Below are 24,661 nucleotides of genomic sequence, written 5' to 3' on the forward strand. Positions count from 1 at the left end.
ATATCTAACAAATTGTCACCCTTTCCATATATTTAAAGGTAAAGGAACATATCTGACCCTGAAGCACAACTTTGGCCTTATCAATCACACAATGCTCACCTTCTTAACCTTTTCACCAATTAAGCATGAGAGCTATGACAAACTACCAGGCGAAAGGGGAAGCAAGGCTACTACTGAAGCTATTCAGAATTCAACAAGCAATGCTGAGCAACTGGTAGAGCGGCAGAGGATACAGAAAGAAAAGAGTTCCCAAGAGATATGTGTATTGAGGAGAGTTAAAAGCTCAGTTAAGTTCAGTTGTTGAACTTAACTGAGCTTTTACATTCCTAATTTGGAGGCAACCATTCAAGCTAAGAAGGAGATAGCGGGTGGAGAATGATCAATGGCTTGGGATTAAAATGGAATGCTTGAGTGAGGGTCAACTGGATCACTGCACTGGTTTAAACCATCTCGGAGCTGATGAGTGGATTGCACCACTCAACTAGGAACTAGGTTGTTTGTTTTTGGCAGTTATGAGAGTGGTTCTAGACTTGGTAGCACTTTGCTGTCCGTCTATTGGCTAGATGATGTACCTATAGTTGAATATGTATAAAAACAGGATAATTCTTGTACTCTGCTTTCAATAAAAGCTTTCAGATTTTCTTTCTTCCTACTCTGCCTTTTCTCTGCTTCCTTTCTGTCCTCCCTTGCAGCTCTTCTTCATCATTCAAGAGGAGAATCACTGGCTCTGGTAACTGCCTATTAAGCTATGTTGCGTGGATAATGAAAATTGACTATGCTTACAGTGTGAGTCAGAAGCAAGCTGCAAAAAAAATTATTGTGCACCAGGGACTCTGGGGTCTTCCAGCTTGATTGCACTCCAGGTAAGTGTTAGCTGCAGTAGAGCAGTTCTAAAAGAGGGATAATTTAGAAAATCTAACTCACTGAAGCCCGATTCTTCTGCATGCTAAAAGCACATTCTTGGAATAAATGAATTATGTCAATAGTATGAAAGAAAATTATGAGGCTTGCTTCTAGAAAACCAAAATTTCATGGTATGGTAAAAAAGCAAGAGGCCAACATTTTGAAGTATCCATTCATCAGAACATTTTCTCAAGTGTGGCTTTTGATGCATCCCAAAACTGCCATTTAATCATGGAGATTGGTGGACAATAAGCTGCTACTTTTGTTGTAATTCTTATAATAGCATGCTATCCTCTAGTCAGTAAAGAAGTCATACATACATATGTGGATCTCACATTTTAGCAGGCAAACCAACAAATAAAACAGTTAAAAAATCACAATGATTAAAAGTTCTAGCAAGTGAAAGGACTAGTAAAGCCAGACAGACCTTGCACTGAAATCAACAGGAGCAGGGCACCATCCCATAACTCGAATATCTTTAGGGAGGACTCTATTCAGTATTCTCACGTAGTCTATTTCTCCTTCTGAGATAACATATAAATATAGTCAGAAGCAACCATGACAGAATAATAATTTAGATTTACACTATTCATATGCAAATCATCTGTAAAAATTATTTAGTATCTTCCAAAGGAGTAAAACACTTTCAGCATTCTTTTCTAAGACATAGTTGATCATGCCATGTTCTTAGACAACCATTAGATCAGTCTGTATCTTCATCGAGGCTCATCCAACTGTGCTGCTACATATGAGATATGTAGTAAGTCCCATCCAATTAAGGCCATAATCTATATTGGAAGCTAAATTCCACTAGGATAGGAAAAGATAATGAGGCAATTTTCTTATTTTATGACTATGCTCATCAGTTGAATCAAAATAAACTTACTGGGAGAACCAGAGCTAAGAGTTAGAAATCAAAATTTAAAAGGAGATGTAAGCTAACCATATGGTTCCTTTTCCTGAAATTTGCCAGAAGTTCCATTGCTCTGTTCTGTTTCCATCCGGGTAGAACGTAAAAACAGAGAAATCACCTGCATCAATCACTTTCTTGCTTTCAAATGATTTAATAATAATAAGAACAAGATGCTTCACAAGCTCCATAAATGAAATTTAGAATAAAAAAAAAGAAAGAATAAACAGAATTATGCCATTTTATTGGTTTTAGGAATTCTAACATTGACTTCTGATAGCATGAATGTACTAAAGGTTGAAGACCTTAATATTTATCTCAAATTAATAAGATATAAATCTGTAATTCCAAACACTTGGCACACAGTGCACATGTATGAATTGCCTGATAACCTCTGTATGAGCCAAATTACATCCTCACTTAAACCAGGCAATCATATCCTCACTCAAAGCCACAAATCCCATCCTCCTCTGCAATACTCCACCTATCACAATCATGTTTTATTATTGAAAATCTCAAATCCTCACAAATTCAAATGTAACACAGGTTGCATCAGCAGAATATTTAAAAAAAGAAAAAGAAAAAACAAGGAAAGAGTTCAAACAACCAACTCATACAAACTTTTGCAGCCATATTTCCTAGCAATTGGGAATAAAACACAAAATTAGTTCTGCTGCCATCTTACTTGCCCAACAGATGAAACACCCTTGTCTGTTCTGCCACATCTCGAGTACAGAAAGTCCTTCTTGTCACCATCAACTAGCCTTGTCTTCTTTAGAGCTTTAAAAATTTCAGACTGCAGAAAATCCAAATATTAAACAAAGAATAATAGAAAATCGTCCACTTACTTGCAAGTAAACCAAGCCTCCAAGTTCATTCCAAGAAAATCTTATGTCAGTATAAGCATCTTAACTCTAATTTTTTAACCTTCAAAGATGCCTTATCTCATGGCAAGCTTTGGTAGTAACGATAAGGTTGCTGCTTTATGATTTCAAGGTCTTGGGTTTAATTCATGAAAACAGCATATTTGCAAACAAAGAATTGGGTTGCATATAAAAATGATCCTCCCCCCAACCCTCACAAAGCAGGCAGCCTCATGCACTGGGACATCCTATAAAGATGTCTTTAATCTAGCAGTGAATTATTATTTAAACTTCAAAACCATAGATATAAAAGTTTCTCACAAATAAAAGAACAACAAAATAAATAGTTATAAAATCAAAGAATTCCACAGAAATAGCTATTCTTTGTGAGATCAAAACTGAAAATCCCAGATAAGAACATTATTGATTTTTCCTGCCAAACTTTTTTAAAACAAATGAAAGGAAAAAAAGTTAACTATTTCGCCCCAATCTTTATGTAGCAAGTGAAAATGAAAACCTAAACATTCCATCTCTCCAAACAGTTGATGCCAACATGCATTATGGCATGACAAGTAATGGATGTCAATCTATATATTTCATGCTCATCAAGAAAATTTTGCATTCCCTTGCTGAAGGGTGAATTCTAAGGAAATAAACGGTCATACTAAATAGACAGGTATCACGCTTCTTTTAAAGAATACATGAGCAGAAGAATCTCTAAGGTCAACCAATCACATGTGGTAAACATGATGGTCCATGCAATAATTGCCCACATCTCAAATTTTTGTGAGAACATAGGATGGACTATCCTTCCATACAATAACACATAACATTTGCATTTAAGGCAGCATTTTTGTTCCATATCAGTTAAAATTTTTCTTCCAACATAGCCATTCAAAAATCTTGAAAAATGAAACCCACCTCAACAGTTGGATCCATTTGAGCTTCTGAAGCAAATCCAAAGAACCTGCAATAAAGCACTTAATGACTTAGTATAAACAATATGAATTCCTGCAATGTGCAAAATGGATAACAAAAAGGGAAAATATTCATAATTTTCAAATGCAAATATGAACCCTAGTAGGAACCATAAAACTGATGTCTGTGAGAAAGCAGAAACAAGGGCCAAAGATCCAATTCCAACAGTTTCACTGAAATATGACAAGAGCATGTTGCAATCAATGGTGCATAAGCTTCGACATCTGCAAAATGTTAAGTGGATATACATGCATATGTTCTCAGTAGCTAATTATACCAAACACTTGCAGTGAATCTCAGACCAGTGAGTTATGAATTTTCAAAGTTTCTGAACTGTACTCACTGATTCAACCTGTTCAGTGTTTCCAACATAACTCACTGATTCAATTTGCCTTGTTTTGCATGAATGCAGTATTTTATACTGGAAATTGATTGGTGAACCCACTGTGTTCACAAACCCAGTGAAGTGGCAGCCACGCGTCTCCTTTTGATTGGCTCAATAAATGTTAAAAGTTAACTACTAAATGTTAAAATTTACTAAAACCCAAACTGGGTTTGGGGAACCCATTCCTTTTATACTACATTTAAACTTATTCTTTATTTTATCTTTCTCCAGTTTATCCATTTTACACGTTGATCACATCATTGGAATCATCTCTGCACCACATTTTGAATAACAACTTATCTTTACCTGGTTTCCAGTCCATACCCAGGGGTACTTGGACTATGACCCCGAACCAAGTGAACTTATCAGGCCCCACAACCTACTGCCAAAACCATAATATATCTAGAAATTCCATACATACTTTTCTTTATTTAATAATTCCTTAATTATTCTCAAAAAAGGTATAGGGTATAAAAATCACTTCAGGTGGTTTCACAAGACTGCTTTTTTTTTTTTTTTTTTTTTTGTGCCTTTGCTAAACAAGCACTGCTCATCTCCAGTTGAGTATTGCAACACCCCCAAAATCTTTTATAATTTTGGGAGAGCTATTTTTGTGGAAATTAATTTTTGGGATAATTAATTTTGAGAAAATTGGCGATTCAGCATATCACTTGAATTTTTGGAGACACAAATACTTGTCTATGACAAGATGGATGATCAGAAAGCTCTATGAAAGGAAAGATAAATATGCTACACAATATACAAGGAAACCATATATACAACTTTACAGATTTAGGAAACTATTTTAAATTATGATCACATCCCTAATCTTGGAGAGAATCCAATATATTCTTGGAAAGGCTGCTTGCAAACTTTCTCCTCCAAATCGTGTGTAATCCCATGATTCATCCAACACAAGATGATTTTAAAATACTTATATATTATTCTTTTCAATGTGTACCTATAAGGATAAAATCATAAATGAAATAACCAAATCAATAATAACAACTAATATTATTGTGGAAAACAATTAGTTTCTTCTAACTGCAAAAGAGATTAGAGGAAAGAAAAAATTATAGCAAAATACACTACAAAAACAATTATAGGAAAACCATTATTTCTTCTAATTTCTTTTGCAACTAGAAAAAAGAAAAAAAAAATACAACAGAACACATAGCAAAAATAGTTACAAAAAAAACAATTAGTTTCGTTTGCAATTAGTTTTTTTTTTTTTTTAAGTTTCAAAAGAAATTAGAAGAAAGAGAAAAGAATCAGTAGAGCACACAATGAAAACATTTGTTTCTCAAGAATTGGTTTCTTCTAAGTTGGAACAAAAATTAGAAGAAATAAAAAAAAAAAATAGTGTAGAACATAGTGAAAAACAATTACAACAAAGAATTAGTTTCTTTTAAATTGTAAGAGAAATTAGAATAAAGAATGAAAAATGATGCAGAATGCAGACATGAATAGTTCTGCAGCGAGTGAAAATCACTGTCAAAGGTTCCTAGCGGCAAGTGGGAGATCTGGTAGACCTCTGGCTTTCACTACTAGGTTTGCCTATCACCAATATACAAGAATATGCAATCAAATCAACAAGAAATAAGATCTAAGATGACAAATGGACAAGATATAGGATTTTAATACACTTGTATACACAAGATATTGCGCATTGCACCTTGCATGAGGAACACCTCATCGCAACCTAGGTAGCACCTCAAGCGTGGTGTTGCACCTCAATGGTGATGAGGCCTCTATGTGCCTCGTGCCTAGGCATGCCTCAAGTGTACTTTTGAAAACTATGATATTCAGGCTCCTCATATCAAAACAAGTCCATAGACATATAACTTGATAGGTTTTGAAGAAGTACGTCGTGGGCATGATTTTTGAGGAAAAATACTGTGTAGTGCAAAAAATAATAGTAAAGTTGACATAAAAGGCCAAAATATGTGTATGCATGTGCATACACACACACACACATGAGAACGGCTTAAGTGTAAAGGAAGGAGAGCATTTAATGATTTGATGAGTTAAATGATGTTTTTAAATTAAGAGAGAAGATAATAGGCAATGATAGCCTATTTTATGACATGGGATTTCTTTCGAGAAAAGAGGAGACAGAGAGCATGGTTGGAGCATGCTTGCACAAAATCCAAAAGAGTGAAGGAAAAAGAGAAGTGGCAAGTTTTGAAATGACGAAATTGCCCTCAATCCCTTAGTAGTACAAAAGGGGCCTTAGAGACCATACTTCTACTTTTAGCAAAAGAGAAGTGAGGGCTCAACAGTGGCAATGAGCAAGGAAGAAAAGAAAGAAAGAGAGAACAAAGTATGAAGAAGAAGAGGAAAAGAAGAGAAGAAGGAGATGCCAAAGCTAATGTTTCTCCTCTTCAATGCTAGCCTTTGTTTACTAAAGGTAAGGGGTATGAGCAATTTGTTTACAAGCATTATTTTGACATGATAAATAGATTGCACATGATTATTTTGAATATCTTGCATAAAATAGACATGCATATGCTACTTTGATATTCTTGGAATAATGTATTGAAGTTGCAATCTACAAAAGCTTTGTTGCTTTTTGAGTTGATAAAATGATATCCATGTCAAATGTGTTTATGCATGATGGTTGTTAATTGTATACCTCACCCCTGAAATATATTTTGCTAAAAATGTATATGTATGTAGATGTGCAAGCAGGACATTCCACAAGAAAGGAGAAACTTGGGACATAAAGGAGGGAGAAACAGTGTTTATATCACTTAAGTGCACTATAAGGGTGTTGATTATTCACGTATGGATGTTTATTTATCAAGAAATATGATTTCAGAAACACACTAGAGTGAAAAGATGATAGATTTTGTTCGATGCAATGGAAAGCTTGATGGAATATTTAAGGCTTAAATATTCCGAGAAGTTGATTTTGTGGAGTATGCTAAAGAGTGCAAGGTTTTGGGTATGAAGTTTGGAGATGTAAAAAGAAATTGGTATAACCAAACAGGAACCTCAGTGCAGAATCGAGGGGTGTCCCACAAATTTATCCTAAGGGAAAGCCTAGGGCATTTGGTTGAGGAGAATCCGGCAGCAATGCTCCCGGTGCAAGGGAGAGGAGTGGCATTTAATGCCACCCCAAAGCATATAATATAATATAATATATAATATTTTATTGTCTATAAATAGATATACGTGAATGCATCTGTGTATTTTCATATATAAATATAAAATTAACTAGAATAAAGGAGATAAATAAGTGTGTTATAATGACACACATTTTAGAAATAAAAATTAAAAAGGGGCACTACCGAACACCAGTTCATAGAAATAAATTTTAGGTGCAGTTTAAAATCTGAGGTTCAATCCTATGCTTTCATAAGTTAATTAATTTATTACCTTTACTCGACAAATAAAAATAAGGGTGTTGCCACTAGAGTTTGAAAGGATAAATGATGAGCTGAAATTTTTACACAAATTAAATGCCCAATTTTGTGAATTTTAGTTAATTAGTGTGTTAATTAATTTATTTTTGAGTTAATATTGCACTAATATTTATTTTATTATGTGGTACAGATGGAAGAGGAAATAAGAGGCTAATTGGAGGTCAAAGTTCTTAATTAACATGGAAAAAAAAGTTGGGGTCGAATTGGAATCCTACATGCACAAGGACTGAAATTCCAACCTGGACCTCCTCCCGGTTTTCTGGCAATAACTTCCTCCACAAATATCGGATTTGGGTGTTCTTATATGCGTTGGAAAGCTAAGACAATTATCTACAACTTTCACAAAGCCCAATTCTGACAGGAAGGCAGTCTAAAACACATGCAAAGTTGCTGGACATGGGCAGCCCTTCTGTTGAGGAGGCCTGTTAGTTTGGCAATCTGTTTCCAGTTGGTTTTGGACTTCCTAGAGGACCAATCTATTTAGGAACATGGGAGACACATTAGAGAACAGATTGGACATGAAGACACCCCCCCCCCCCCCCCCCCCCCCCCCCCCAAAAAAAAAAAAAGGGGGAGAAAAAGTGTAGCTTTTGGGAGAGAAGACAGATTTTCTTTCATAGAGATCGTTTTGCATCCTTCCTTCTTCTATTGAGCTTTTTGTTCCAGACACTTGTCCACTGATTCCCAACTTTTGCAGCAGCCCTAGAGGGACCAAAAGCAAGGTTTTGGAGGCAAGAGGTTCAACAAAGAGTGGTGCTACATCAAAGAGGGGTCAAAGCAAGATCAAAGAAATTGGTTTTAGCTTCTAAATTCTGTTTTTCTTTTGATTATTTGGGATCTCAATTATGCAGCAACTCTTGGATGATTTGAGGATATATTATTCATTATGAGTAGCTAATTAATTGTGCTAGGGTTTCTAAGGGATCCTATGCAATGAATCTTTACTAGTTTACTCAATTCTAGTTGTGATTGCTGCTTCAACTATGTTTATTTTGTTATAGACTTGATGCTCGTAGTACCTAATCACCAATTACATGATTTGAGATTTTTTATGATGCTAGACATAGATAAGTAAGGAATTGACTCTTGGACAAAATAACATATGTTAATGGGGGAAGACATTCACTTGATTACATGTGCAATCTTTGATTATATTTGTGATGAATATTTTCATGTTATGAATACCTATGCTTAATGTGTTCTCTAATTCTAATTCACATAGACATATAGTGAGTTAGATTAGTTGAATAAACTTGTTAGACCTAGACATAAGCTAATAAATAAATTAAAGTACTTGATTGACATAGTTCGTAACCTAATCAACCAAGATTGAAATAATTCGATAAAGTGGATTTGCTAGGTGAATTTAGAAAACCGTAGGTTTTAATCAATTAAATTTTAGTTCTTTAGAATGTAAATGATTGTTAGTTGTTTAATTTTTTTCTTTCTAGTTGCACAATTTAGGGTTTAATTTCTTTGAGTAATTGATTGTCCAAGTGGCCAACTTTAGTAATCAAGAAGTTTAGTTACCAATCTCCATGGGAACGATCTTTACTCATCATTTTACTTGTCTTGAATGTATATACATGCGTGTTATTTGAGGGTTACATAAAATCACGAACAATAAACCCAACCAAGGTCCGAAGTCAAATGAACTCTAGAAAGATAAGTGGGGAATTTATCAAATTATTAGTAATTGTTCAAACTGATTGGCAATTATCAATTACTAAATTAATTATTTATTTGGAAAAAATCCTGCTATCATTGGGAGACAAATAACATCCCAAAAAAGGTAAGGGCATTTACATGTATGCTCTGCATGATGATGCCAAAAGGCTAAGGTCGATTAAAGGCCTTCTAAAAGTTATAGCTGGTGATGAACTAGGCAAGAATCACTGATACCAAGAACAAGAAGGGCTAAGACAAACCCAAAGAGGCAGAGAGGTCAAGGTCTTTGTGGAAATTGTTGGGAGGCCGAGCTGCCGAGCTGATGAAGCCGAGTTGCCGAGCTAAGGGAAGGCTGAGCTATCGAGCTAATGGCCGAGTTGTCGAGCTACTAAGCTCGTTATCATCTGATTTATTCTCTGTGATTTATCTTGATTTATATTGCTATTATATCTTATCTTTCCCTTTTATTATATTTGTTTGTATTTAAGGTTGTTGTAATCTAGTCCTAAAAAGTAGGAATCTAATCTATAAAATTTAGGAGAATTCTTAAGATCCACTGTGTATATATTTATGGCATTCTCAAGGGAATAATAGACAGAGGATTATTCTTTCAAAAGAAGATTTCTTCATGGTATCAGAGCAGGAATTATTTCCTCCTGTTATCAAACCCTAAGCAGCCAGTTGCTGCAGCGACCAGCCACCTCTTAATCTCTTTTCTTCCTTCTACCCGATAGTACCAAAATTCTTCTACAATGGCCAGCAGCAACAGTAAGTCTACCCAGATTATTCCCGCACCAAGCAACAATGCTATAACCATGGATAATAACAGCATGATTGCTATTACGGGACACAAGCTCAGCAGTCAGAATTATCTCCAATGGTCACAATCAGTGTTGATGTTCATATGCGGCAAGGGTAAAAACGACTACTTGACCGGAGTCATAGCCAAACCAGGAGAAGAGGAACCAGGATACAGAGGTTGGAAGATAGAAAATAACATGGTGATGTCTTGGCTCATCAATTCTATGACGAATGAAATAGGTGAGAATTTCCTTCTTTATGATACCGCACAAGAAATTTGGGAGGCTGCTAAGGAAGCCTATTCCCATATCGAAAATACTTTGGAGTTATTCGACATAGAAAGCGTGCTTGATGACCTAAGGCAAGGTGATTCTCATGTCACACAATACTTTAATTCCTTAAACAAGTATTGGCTTCAATTGGATAAGTATGATACCATCCAATGGAAGTGCACAGAGGATTCAGCAAAATACAAGAGTATTGTGGAAAAGAAGAGGTTGTACAAATTTCTCATCAGTTTGAATAAAAACCTAGATGTTGTACGTGGGAGAATTCTTGGAACAAAGCCCTTGCCAAGTCTTAGAGAGGCTTTTGCTGAAGTCTGAAGGGAAGAGAGCCGGATGAAGATTATGCTCAAGTCTACAACTCCAACCTTGGAGCAATCGGCTCTAATCACCCGAAGAAGCCATCAAACTGCCTTCAAACAAAAGAAGGCCAGACCTTGGTGTGATCACTGTCACAAGACAAAACACACCAAGGATACTTGTTGGGAAATTCATGGTAAGCCACCTGATTGGAAGCCAGCCCACGAAAGGAAGAGTAGAGGTACTTTAGCTTCCACGAAGGAAACCACAACAGCCTCATCAACTTCATCACCTAATCTGTTCAGCAAGGAACAGATGGAATGGTTTCAAACTATGTTAGAAAAGACCCAATTTTCTCAGCCCTTTAACTTGGCATCCGGTTCCATAGCCCTTAAAGGTAAATCATCTCATGTTTTAACTGTCAAAAGTGAGTTTTATGCTGTATGGATTGTTGATTTAGCGGCTTCTGATCACATGACTGGAGAATCTAATATACTAACTAATTTTCAACCCTGCAAGCAAGATTGGGTGGTAAGGATTGCTGATGGTTCACTATCAAAGGTAGCTAGAATCGGAATGGTGGCAGTTTTAGATGATTTAACCCTAAAATCAGTTATCTTGGTGCCAAATTTAGACTACAACTTAATATTAGTGAGCAAGTTATCTACTGATTGTAATTGTGTGGTTAAATTCTCACAAAATTTGTGTGAATTTCAGGACTGGAGTTTGGGGAGGACGATTGGCAGTGCTAAAGCATGTTCGAGCCTCTACATCCTTAAAAAGACTTCTTCTAGCAGTAAAGTCGTTCAATCCAGCAACTGTTCTTCTCTTAAACCAGCTGTTTATTTATCTAATTTTCATTCCAATAATGGTGTTATCATGTTATGGCACTATAGATTAGGTCATCCTAATTTTGTTTATCTTCAGAAATTGTTTCCCTCATTGTTCAAGAATAAAGATCCCCATTTGTTACAATGTGAAATCTGTTAATTCTCTAAACATATACGAAACACTTATCCCAGCTAAGTTTATACTCCATCTTTGCCTTTCTCCTTGATTCATAACGATGTGTGGGGGCCTTCTAGGGTTAGAAACATTACTGGGGCTCATTGGTTCATATCATTTATTGATGATCATACTCGCTTAACGTGGGTATTTCTTATGAAAGAAAAATCTGAAGCTGGTTCTATCTTTCAAACTTTTCATTCAATGGTGCAAAGACAATTCAATGCCAAAATTCTGATCTTGAGAACAGATAATGGCAAAAAATACTTCAATTCTATCATTGGTCATTATCTTTCCCAACAAAAGGCATAGTACACCAAAGCACTTGTGTTGATACCCCCCAACAAAATGGGGTTGCAAAATGAAAGAACTGACACTTATTGGAAGTTGCGAGATCCCTATTGTTCTCTACTAATGTTCCTTCTCATTTTTAGGGTGAAACTATTCTAACGGCCACCTATCTAATCAATAGAATGCCCTCACGCATCCTAAAGCATCAAATCCCTAGTCAACTTCTTCTTACTTCCTTTCCTCACACACGGATCCTTTCACATCTTCCCCTCAAAATTTTCGGTTGTTGTGCATTTGTTCATGTGCATAATCATATGAGAAGCAAGCTTGAGCCTCGGTCTCTCAAATGCATATTTCTAGGCTACTCTCCTCATCAAAAAGGGTATAAATGCTACTCTCCTGAACTTCAAAAATTCTTCACCTCCATGGATGTCACATTTATTGAAAATCAGCCATATTATCACAAAACTGATATTTAGGGGGAGAACACTCAAGATACTTCCTTAGAATATTAGTTTTGGGATTCTATTGACTGCCAAGAACTTGAGCAGACCGAGGAACCTGAATCTAACACCTCTATCAGCCATTCTCCTTCTCCTACCAAGGGATTTCCTGCCTCTACTGTCACTGAACTGCAGGTTTACTCTAGAAGACAGTCCAAACCTAAGGAGAATGAGGCTCCAACATGCCACAAGACTGTTCAAGAGGCTAAGCCGAAATCACTGGTAGAAAGAGGTAGAAATATAACTGGTGAGGATACTGTTACTGTTTCTATTGATAATGAGGATTTACATTGGCCTATTGCCTTGAGGAAAGGTGTGAGAGCATGCACAAAACATCCTCTACAAAATTATATCTCATACAAGGGTCTCTTAGAAAAATTCAGTGTGTTTGTTTCAAATGTAGACAAAGTGTAGGTTCCTAACAATATCCAAGAGGCTCTTCAGCACCCTAGATGGAAGGAGGTTGTTCTTGAGGAAATCAAGGCCTTGGAAAAGAATGAAACGTGAGATATCACTGATTTGCCTCCCGAAAAAAACCCTGTGGGCTGCAAGTGGGTTTTCACGATAAAATATAGGGAGGATGGAGAGATTGATAGATTCAAGGCTCAGTTAGTGGCAAAGGGCTTCACCCAAACTTATGGTATTGACTACCAAGAAACATTTGCTCCAGTGGCAAAGTTGAATACCATCAGAGTTCTGTTGTCCCTAGCAACAAATTTGGATTGGCCTCTACATCAGTTAGATGTGAAGAATGCTTTCTTAAATGGAGATCTAGAAGAGGAAGTTTACATGGAGATTCCCCATGGATTTGAGACTAAACTTACAAAGAACAAAGTTTGCAAGCTAAAGAGATCACTCTATGAACTTAAACAATCCCCAAGAGCCTGGTTTGAGAGATTTACAAGGGCAGTCAAGAAGCATGGATTTAATCAGTGCTAAGTCGACCACACTTTATTCATCAAACAGTCCTTGGAAGGTAAATTGACTATTCTCACTGTATATGTGGATTGTTGAGTTATATGGTTATAGTCTAGGGTTAATCCTATGTTAGAGCCCATGGCCCATTGTATTTGTATATATATATAGGTGTATAGTCTATGAATTTAATTAAGTTGTACATATATATTAAAAGTTAGGGTTTCCTTCCTAAGTTTCACATGGTATCAGAGCCATACAAACCCTAACTTTTAATACAAACCCTAGCAGCCACCATACAAACCCTAGCTGTCGCCGCCGCTGCCCACATCATCGACGACCGCCGACGGTCGCGTCGCCACCGACCGTCGCAGCCTGCCGTGCCACCATCGTCGCCACCCACTGCGTTTTCGCCACTCGCGCTACTGGTCAGCAGTAGGTCTTCATTGTCCGACCACCGATCATGCACACTACCACCACCATTGCATTTGCCGGCCTCCGATCTGTTGACCCCCGGAGGAATGTTGCCGTTGCCGCTGCCACGCGCCACCTCTCTCGCTCTGTTCACGGAGCCTTTTTTGCTCCGATCTCTCTCACCAGTGCTCCGATCACAACGCCATCTTAACCATTGGCCTCGCCTCTTTTAGTCCATCCCAGCCCCAATGGTTTCGTCGCCATCCGATGCCATCCGCCGTCGCCGGTCACCGGCTTCCTCCATCTGTTGTCGCTCCAACGCGCCTCCACACTTCATTCTCTATGGGATCACCCATCCTTTATTTTTTGGCTTATTTAACCCTTTTGTTTCAGATCTGTTGATCTTGTAAGGCTCTTTTGTGTCCAACATGGCTAGTACCAGTAAATCTGGCTCATTCTCTGGTATTTTGTCTCCCTCTCCAGCCATTGCTACTAAGAAGTTGATGCGCAGTTCCAATTATATCTCTTGGCCCAAGGCAGTTGAACTATGGTGTATGGGTCAAGGTTTACAAGATCATCTGACTACCAAGGCTGAAAATGTGACCACAAATAAATCTGAGTGGCAGAGAGCTGATGCTCTGTTATGCAGTCTCCTGTGGTAGTCAATTGATCCCTCTCTTCATCCGATCTATACTAACTATACCATGTGCTGTGAATTATGGGCTCAGGCCAAGGCATTATACGCTAATGACATTCAACATCTGTATTCAGTGATGTCTAATCTACTCAGTTTACGACAACAAGGTTTGATTCTTCCTGATTTTCTTGGTCGGATGGCCTCTATTAAAGCTGAATTTAACTCCTTGTTACATGTTGGTAAGATTGCTGCAAAGGATCTAGCTCAACGGGATAAGTTCTTCATGGTGTGTACTCTTGCCACCATTGGTCCTGAACTTGCTCCTGTTCATGATCAGATTCTTGCTAGTCCTACTGTACCTATTATGGATGAAGTGCATTCTCGTCTTCTTCGGGTTTCATCTGTTCCTACAGTGACTTCCTCTTCTGCAGGTGATCATTCAGTCATGGTCTCACAGGTTCAGAGTAGTGGCGAACAGGATGGAGATCGTGGTAATCGGGGCAAACGCCCCCAAGTGTAACTACTGTCACAAGTGGAGGCATACTAAGGAACACTGTTATAAGTTGCATGGCCGCCCTCCTCGTGTTAATGTTACTCATGCTGATGGTTCTCGATCTAAGTCCTTTGATGGTCATCCACCGCAATCTGTTATTCTCACTAGGGCTGACTATGATGAGTATCTCAAGTATAAGACGTCACAACAAACCTCATCCACAATTGCTTCTGTCGCCCACTCTGGTGATTCCACTGCCTGTCTCGCTCAGTCATCCTCTTTGGGACCATGGGTCCTGGACTCAGGTGCCTCTAACCATATCTCTGGTAATCCCCATTTGTTCTCTCATTTTACTAACTCTATTTCTTTACCTTCTGTAACATTAGCCAATAGGTCCAAAGCAGTTGCTAAAGCTGTTGGCACTGCCAAACCCTTACATTCTCTGCCTTTAGATTTTGTTCTTTATCTTCCTCATTGTCCCTTTAATCTTGTCTCTATTAGTAAACTTACATGTGCCTTAAATTGTTCTATCACCTTTGATGATCATTCTGTTATTATCTAGGATCGCGGTACGGGACAGATGATTGGTGTCGAATGTGAGTCGTAGGGTCTCTATCATCTCAACCTTCCTCCATCGCTTGTTGCTTGCTTGGTGACTGAGTCTCCTGCTCTTCTCCACAATCGTTTGGGACATCCTAGTTTGGCTAAGTTTCAGAAGATGGTCCCCAGTTTATCTAGTTTGTCGTCCATTCATTGTGAGTCTTGTCAACTTGGAAAACAGTCTCGCACTTCTTTTCCAAAGCGTGTCAATAATCGGGTTATGTCCCCGTTTGCTTTAGTTCATTTCGATGTCTAGGGTCCTAGTTGTGTCATGTCTGTTTTGGGTTTTCAATATTTTGTAACCTTTATCGACGATTATTCTCGTTGCACATGGTTATATTTAATGAAAAATCGTTCTGAGTTATTCTCAATTTTTGAATCCTTTTGTGCTGAAATCAAAACGCAATTTCATATCTCTGTCCAAGTATTGCGCAATGACAATGCCCCTGAGTATTTTTCTATTCCCTTTACTACCTTTATGTCTTCTCAAGGGATCTTGCATCAGTCGTCTTGTGCATATACACCACAGCAGAATGGGGTTGCTGAACGTAAAAACAAACATTTGATTGAAACTGCTCGCACTCTTCTTCTACATCATCATGTTCCCTTTTGCTTTTGGGCTGAAGCTGTCCTTGCTGCTTGCTATCTCATTAACAGGATGCCCTCCTCAGTTCTTCAGCACCAGATTCCTCCCTGTGTCTTTGGTTGCACCTGCTTTGTCCATAACCTGTCTCCCAGTCAAGATAAATTGTCTGCTCGATCCATCAAATGCATTTTTTTTTGGTTACTCTCACCTTCAGAAGGGTTATCAATGTTATTCTCCTGACACCCGCTGTTATTTTCACTCGGCGGATGTTATCTTCTTTGAGTCGCCTCCTTTCTACTCTTCGCCTCATTCCGAGTGTTAACTCATTTCTGAGGCAATCCCTCTTCCCACGAGTCCCCCTGCTCCTATTCTCCCTGTTCCTTCTTCTACCCCATTGTAGGTTTATCATCGACGTCATCAACCTCGGTCTCCTCCCGGTGGAGATGTTGTTCTTGTGCCTTCTCCCGTATCTCCTACTACTTCAGCGATTCCTGTTGCCTCACATCCTGCTCCAGTCTCTCCACCTGCTGCGGTACTACCTTCTAAGAATTTGCTTCCTATTGCCCTTCGGAAAGGTACTCATTCTTCTCGCAATCCTCACCCCATTTATAATTTTCTTAGTTATCACCGTCTCTCGTCTCCTTTTTATGCTTTTGTGTCTTCCTTGTCCTTTGTTTCAATACCTAAGACTATTAGTGAGGCACTTTCTGATCCGGGGTGGCGACAAACAATGGTGGATGAGATAACTGCTTTGCATTCCAATGGTACTTGGGATTTGGTTCCTTTACACCCAGGGAAATCTCTTGTCGGCTGTCAGTGGATCTATACTATTAAGGTGGGTCCTGATGGGCAAGTTGATCACCTTAAGGCCGTTAGTTGCCAAAGGGTATACTCAGGTTTATGGTCTTGACTATGGTGACACTTTTTCCCCTATTGTTAAGATGTCCTCTGTGCGTTTGTTTCTCTCTATAGTAGCTATGCGCCACTGGCCGTTGTATCAACTGGACATTAAGAATGTCTTCTTACATGGTGAGCTTCATGAGGAGATTTATATGGAGCAACCTCCTAGATTTATTGCTCAAGGGGAGTCTGGCCAGGTTTGTAAACTCTGTCGCTCACTATATGGGTTGAAGCAGTCTCCTCAAGCCTGGTTTGGTCGTTTCAGTCCTGTCATTTGTTAGATACTTAGGCCAATGTATTCGGCAATAGGCTTAAATCTATTGGGCTGAGCCCATGTAATCCCATGTAAATAATAGCTTCGGTTAAATCACAGCTAGAGGAATGTTCCAGCATGTGCCGAGCAAGTTGTAAGGCAAGTGGGAGAAGGCTTAACCGTTTTTGCCGCCAACTGAGCCAAAGATCAGTATAAAGAAGCTGATCTATGCATTTTCCCATATGTTGAATGAAATCAGGAAATTAGTTTCCTTCTCAATCCTTTTCCCTCCTAAATTTCGCTCTTCTTTCCCTCTAAAATTCTCTCCAATTCCCCCTCTCCCTTCCTTTGCCATTCTCGATTTCACTTATCAGGCTAGGAACCTGACAAATTGGTATCAGAGAAACTTTCCTGACCGGCGCTTCTGAGCTTAGAACGCAATGGTTGACGAAACTCGCATGAAGCAAATGGAAATGCAGATCCAACAAGTCACTGCGACGGTGACTGAGGTGCAACAATGGGTTGGTAATATTGAAGACGCGATCGGAGCCGTGGATAAGAAGTTGGAAGTAGTGGCGGATCGTTTGAGAGGAGATATGCACGTTCAGATCCGAGAAGAAATGCGGGAGCAGAGTAATATGGTGAGAGATCAGATGCAGCAATTCATGCTGTGATGTTCTCAAGCCAGGCGCAGGTAAGGATATCTCCAGATTTTCCACCACGTGAACAATGGGATCCCATACTTCCAGGTATTGGCCCTAGCCATCGAGCAATGGGATCACCAGAACTGGAAGGTGAACCAGGAGAAATGGAAGAAAGAGGCATGAACCGACTGCAAGGAGCGATGGTTAACACGGGGAACTCTAATTTTCCAATCCCTAAATTAGAGTTACCGGTGTTTGACGAGACCAAACCAAGGTGGTGGACTCGACGATGTGAAAAATTGTTCAATATCCACCAAGTGACCGAGGAGCAAAGAGTTAATCTAGCCGCCGCATACTTAAATGATGTGGGAGATATATGGTTCCAAGGATGGTCAAGAGTCAGGGAAAGATACTCGTGGGCAGAATTTGTTAAAGGATTGTGCGAACGATTTGGTGAACGAAGAACGATAGACATTGTATAAGAGTTCAACAAACTAAAACAACTAGGAACGGTTTAGGATTATCAGCTCAAATTCGAAGAGCTGAAGTCACTCATGCTCCACCGAAATCCTTACTTAACTGAGGATTATTTTGTATCGAGTTTCATCAGTGGATTGAGCGATGATCTCCGATCTATGGTGAAGATGATGAGACCAAGAACGGTACAGGAAGCGGCCGAAGATGCACTACTTCAAGAACTTACTGTGGAGGCCCTAATGAAGAAGCAAAGGGCGTAAGGCAAGGGAACGAATTCGGGAATGTTATCACCAGGAGAACGAATACAAAACAAGGACAATTTCAGAGGAGGAACAGGAGTAAGGTATCTAACTAATTCCTCCCCTTATGATTCGAACTTACCTTCCAGAGATAAGATCTTTGAACAAAGAAGGATGGCAGGATTGTGTTACAAGTGTGGGGATAGGTACTCTCCTAGACACCAATGCAAAAGGCAGCTGCTATTACTAGAAGGGACAGAGGGAAGATGAGGAAGAGATCGTTGGCAAAGAAGAAGATGAAGATGAAAGAGGAGGGGCCATCTCTTTACACGCTATGAAAGGAATGGCTAGTAGCAAGATTATAAAGGTAGAGGGGAGGGTTCAGGAGAGTACTCTCATGGTTTTAATAGATAGTGGGAGTACCCACAGCTTCATAGATGAGGGAACAACTAAACAAATGAAGTGGCCGCTAGCCAACACCCAGCCACTCTCGGTTACTATGGCCAACGGAAACCGAGTAATCAGCAAATCCTCTTGTGTGGGATTTTGCTGGGAAATGCAAGGAGAGGATTACCAGGCTGACTTGAGGCTGCTTAAGCTAGGAGGATGTCATATTGTCTTTGGGGTGGATTGGATGAAGGAGGTGAGTCCAATCAGCTTTGATTTTAACAAAATGGAGGTTGCACTGGAGAAAGAAGGAAGAAGGGTGGTGCTACAAGGAAATGTGGAGGTGGGCACATGCAAGATGATTAAAGGAAAAACACTTCAGCAGCTATTCAAAAAGAAGATCTCACAAGTAGCCCAACTCTTTTCAATTAAGGCCAATGAACAGCAAGGATTGGGAAGTGAAACAGTTTCAGCGACCACATCTACTTAGCAGGTACATGATTTGACTCTTCTTGATGCACTTTTAATTGAATATCAAGATCTATTTGTAGAACCTAAAACCCTTCCTCCTCAAAGGTCCCTGGACCATACCATACCCCTCCTACCTAATGCTGCACCAGTAAACATGATCCTACCGGTATCCCCCAAAACTCAAATCTAAAATTGAGAAACTAGTCAAAGAGATGCTAACTCAATCGGTGATTTGACCCAACCACAGTCCATTCGCCTCTCCCGTCCTATTAGTCAAAAAAAAAGGATGGAACATGGCGTTTCTGTATTGACTACAGACAACTTAACGCCATTACTATCAAAGACAAATTTCCCATCCCTATTATTGAAGATCTTTTAGATGAACTTAAGTACGCCATTGTTTTCTCCAAATTGGACCTAAGGTCGGGGTACCACCAAATTAGAATGGATCCTAGTGATATCCCCAAAACAGCCTTCAAAACACATCATGGCCATTTTGAATTCACTATTATGCCTTTCGGCCTAACTAACGCACCAGCCACATTCCAAGCTCTCATGAATCAAATTTTTGAACCCCATCTCAGAAAATTTTTGTTAGTTTTCTTTGATGATATCTTGGTTTACAGCCCCTCTTTTAACCAACATTTAGACCATCTTAGGGCTACATTCAACATCTTGAGATACAATCAATTGTACATCAAAAGGTCAAAGTGTGTTTTTGCACAACAACAAGAGGAGTATCTTGGACATATCATTTCAGGGGGAGGAGTGGGGACAGACCCCAAGAAAATTGCAGCTGTTGTATCTTGGCCGAAACCTACAAAGCATCAAAGCCTTGAGGGGGTTCCTTGGACTCAGGGGCTACTACAAAAAATTTGTAAGAAATTATGGAACGATAAGTAAACCCTTAAAAGAAATGCTCAAGAAAGACAGCTTTAGATGGAGTCCTCCGGCCGAGGCAGCTTTTGAGCAACTTAAACAAGCACTGAGTGAAGTCCCAGTTCTTGGTTTACCAGACTTCTACAAACCCTTTGTGTTGGAAACCGATGCTAGCAACCATGGGATAGGGGCCGTTCTATCTCAGGAGGGCAAACCGTTGGCTTTCCTAAGCCACTCTCTAGCTTCACGCCATCAAGGACTTAGCATATACGAGAAGGAGTTGATGGCAGTTCTCATGGCAGTAGAAGAGTGGCGGCACTACTTGGAAGGAAACAAATTTGTGATAAAAACGGACTATGAAAGTCTTAAATTTTTGCTACAACAACGGCTACACACTCAATTACAAAAGAAGGGCATGGCCAAACTTATGGGATTGGATTATGTAATCCAATTTCAAAAGGGGAAGGAGAATGTTGCAGCAGACGCCTTGTCTCGCTGCCAAGAAGAAGGAACATGTGAAGCTATATCCGCCGTTGTTCCCGATTGGTTACAAGAAGTGACTACCAATTACCCTCAAGATGACTGGACCAAAGGCTTACTAGAGCAATTAAGTGTGGCTGTGCACAGTAGACCCGGCTACTCACTAAACAATGGGATACTGCGCTATAAAGGACGCTTGGTGATCGGAAACAATGAAGTATTGAAGAAGAACATCCTCCAAGCCCTCCATGAGTCCCCTCTCGATGGCCATTCGGGTATCCAAAATACATACCGAAGAGTCCAACAGGTATTCTTTTGGTCCCAGCTAAAAAAATATGTCTAGAACTATGTGATGCAGTGTGATGTGTGCAGAAGGTGTAAGCATGAGACTATAGCGCATCCCGGCCTTCTCCAATCGGACCAAGCCTGGACTAATATCACAATGGACTTTATAGAAGGGCTTCCTCGCTCCGAAAGAAAAGACTGCATCATGGTAATGGTGGATAGGTTCTCTAAATTCAGCCACTTTCTGGGGTTATCCCACCCTTACACGGCTCAAGACGTTGTTAGAACATTCATGGATCATATAGTGAAGCTGCATGGTATACTGCAGTCTATTGTGTCCGACAGAGACCGCATCTTCACTAGTTTATTCTGGAAAGAGCTCATGAAGTTGCTCGGCACAAGACTCTTAATGTCCACTGCCTATCACCCAGAAACAAATGGCCAGACCGAACGCGTAAACCAGTCGTTGGAGCTTTATTTGAGATGTTTCAGTTTCCTACAACCTAAAGGGTGGCATAAGTGGTTGGCCGTTGCACAATGGTGGTACAACTCAACGTTCCATAGCTCCATCCGCATGACTCCATTTGAGGCTCTCTATGGCTACAAACCAAGACTACTACCGGCCTTAGCCAACCACACTACCGTGGCAGCCGTTGATAATTACTTGCAACAGCGACAGGAAATTATGCGGTTGGTTATGGGAGCTGCTGTCAACTTCCGTCCAAGGTGTATTAGAATGGGCTAGGGAATGGTAGTAGAAGAGAAAGGTTTAGAGAGAAGAAGAAGAAGATTGAGGGAGAGAATAGTTTGGGAGGTAGAGAGAATGCAGGGAGTAAATCCAGAATTTGTTGATTGATTCTCGATGACCATTCTTAGGAGCCGTTTGGGCTTATATAGCTATCCTAGGGGGGGCTGCCACAGCAGATTGCAGCTCCCATAACCAACTATTTTGTCCTATCCCAAACACCTTTACAGCTGGATATTCTCTCTAACTAACTAGCAACTGGAATAAAAGAGAATCCTATAGAATAACAAAAGAAACATAGCAAGCAATTAAAGATATAGCAGGAAAAAATAAATAAATCCACAGCAAAACTTGGCATGGTCCGTGACAATGCCCTTCCCTTCAGCGATTTCTTGTCCTCAAGAAATATTTAAGAGGCTAGCGGTCCGGGGAAATTGTTGTAGTAACTGGGGAAGGTACTCCCAGGTGTCTTCCTTTCCTGATTCTCCTTGCCACCTGACTAGCACCTGCATAAGAGGAGCCCCTTGATGGTAGATGACTCTTCTGTCCAATATGGCCTCTAGCTCCCTTGTGACTTCCTTCTCCTTAGGTAAGGTAGGCAACCTCGGGTTCACTCGTTCCTTCCCTATTGACTTCTTTAATAGGGAAACATGGAAGACTGGGTGAATGTGGGATCTTTCGGGAAGTAGTAAACGATAAGCCACCTTGCCAATCCTAGCCGTTATGGGAAAAGGCCCAAAGTATTTAGGGCTGAGCTTAGAGACCGGGCCTTGGGAAATGGATTTAAGGTGAGGGTACCTCAGCCGTCGATAAACATTATCTCCTACTCCGAATTCTGTCAGTCCTCCTCCTATCAGCCTGCTGCTTCATCCGGTTTTGGGTTGATGCCAACTCTTGTTTGAGTTGTTGTATCACCCCTCTCCTTTGCTGGAAATACTCTTCAACTGCAGCAGCTGAGGTACAATCTTCGATGGCCGGTAGAATTGGAGGCTTAAACCCAAATACAACTTCAAAATGTGACATCTTAATTGATGTGTGGTGGTTGGAATTGTACCACCACTGGGCTAGAGCTAGCCACCTATGCCAGTCCTTGGGTTGCAGCAAAACACACGCAACGGAGGTAGGTTTCGAGACTTCGGTTCACCTTTTCGGTTTGCCTATCCGACTGAGGGTGGTATGCAGTCGATAGATTGAGTTCCATGCCCATATTTTTCATCAACTCCCTCCAAAAGTGGCTGGTAAAGATCTTATCCCAGTTGGATATGATGGTCTTAGGGACCCCATGCATGGCAACTACCCGGTCAGTGAACGCCCGAGCCACCTCCTGAGCCGTGTAAGGGTGTGCTAGTCCCACAAAGTGCGCAAACTTAGTGAACCTATCGACAATCACCATTATACAGTCCTTGCCCTCCGAACGTGGCAGTCCCTCAATGAAATCCATGGACACACTTGTCCATGACTGTTATGGAATGGGCAATGGTTGAAGAAGACCGGGATATGCCACGTTCTCATGTTTGCATCTCTTACATGTGTCACACCCCAAGACAAACCTTTTGACCGTTTCCCTTAGTCCGGGCTAGTAGAAAAGTTGTCACACCCTTAAGTAGGTGTTTTGGATGCCCGAATGTCCCCCTATAGGAGACTCATGAAGTGACTGCAGAATTTTACTCTTAAGCTCCTCCTTGTGGCCTATTACTATCCGACCCTTATACCTCAGCAACCCATCTCTCATCGTATAGCCTCCTGTCTCCCCGCTTCCCAGAGCCAATTTTTCCAGTAGGCCCTGAATACGGTCGTCTCCTTCATAGCTGTCCACCACCTCTTTACACCATTCAGGAATTACCACAGTCATGGCGGCCAATCTGGCTTCTTCTTGGCACCTGGACAATGCATCCGCTGCTAGATTCTCCTTCCCTTTCTTGTATTGAATTGAGTAGTCCAAACCTATTAGCTTGGTCATCCCTTTCCTTTGGAGTTGGGATTGAAGCTTTTGTTGGAGCAGGACCTTCAGGGACTCATGATCCGTCTTGATGATAAACCTTCCTGCCTCCAGATAATGGCGCCACTTTTCAACAGCCATTAAGACAGCCAAGAACTCCTTCTCATAAACACTAAGCCCCAAGTGTCTAGGACTGTGGGCTTGGCTCAGAAAGGCCAATGGTCTTCCATCCTGCATCAATACTGCGCCTATCCCCACTCCGCAAGCATCCGTCTCTAGCATGAAGGGCTTGTTGAAGTCCGGCAGCCCGAGTGTGGGAACCCTGCTTACTGCCAACTTCAGCCCTTCGAAGGCAGAGTCTGCCTCTGGCCCCCACTGGAAGTTTCCCTTCTTTAACAGGTTAGTAAGTGGTTTGCTCAAGATTCCATACCCCTTAACGAATCTACGGTAATAGCCAGTCAGCCCCAAAAATCCTCTAAGAGCCCTTATTGTAGTGGGTTTTGGCCTGATGAGCATGGCCTCCACCTTGCTGGGATCGGTGCTGATTCCTTCTTCTGAAATTAAGTGTCCCAAGTATTCCACTTGGTTTTGGCCAAATGCACATTTAGATTTTTTGATAAATAGTTGGTTTCTTCTAAGGACCTCAAGAGTGGTTCTTAGGTGGATTAGGTGTTGGTCCAAGGTGGGGCTATAAACAAGGATGTCATCAAAGAATACAAGGATGAACTTCCTTAAATAGGGCTCAAATATCTGGTTCATTAGAGATTGGAAAGTGGCTGGGGCATTGGTGAGCCCAAAGGGCATCACCAAGAACTCAAAATGACCATGGTGTGTGCGGAAGGCCATTTTGTGGATATCCTCGGGCTTCATCCTTATTTGGTGATAGCCCAAGCGCAAATCTAACTTGGAAAAGAACTTGGCCTGGTGTAATTCATCCATAAGGTCTTCAACAAGGGGAATGGGGAACTTGTCTTTGATGGTTAGGGAGTTAAGTTGGC

The 24,661-nt window shown here is 40.3% G+C and overlaps 1 protein-coding gene across 2 annotated transcripts in view; it reads right to left on the reverse strand.

The window, feature by feature from the left end:
* Nucleotides 1-24,661, reverse strand: part of LOC127799479 (uncharacterized) — a 49,049-nt gene that overhangs the window by 15,676 nt on the left and 8,712 nt on the right. For both annotated transcript variants that reach the window (XM_052333542.1, XM_052333541.1), the window contains exons 5-8: nt 3,598-3,643; nt 2,499-2,609; nt 1,847-1,934; nt 1,331-1,427 (exon numbers count right to left, since the gene is read on the reverse strand). In XM_052333542.1, coding sequence (XP_052189502.1) covers nt 1,331-1,427; nt 1,847-1,934; nt 2,499-2,609; nt 3,598-3,643 — 342 coding nt within the window. The remainder of the gene's footprint in view (nt 1-1,330; nt 1,428-1,846; nt 1,935-2,498; nt 2,610-3,597; nt 3,644-24,661) is intronic.

The sequence above is a fragment of the Diospyros lotus genome, chromosome 4 (assembly GCF_014633365.1).
Source record: "Diospyros lotus cultivar Yz01 chromosome 4, ASM1463336v1, whole genome shotgun sequence".
Taxonomy (NCBI): domain Eukaryota; kingdom Viridiplantae; phylum Streptophyta; class Magnoliopsida; order Ericales; family Ebenaceae; genus Diospyros; species Diospyros lotus.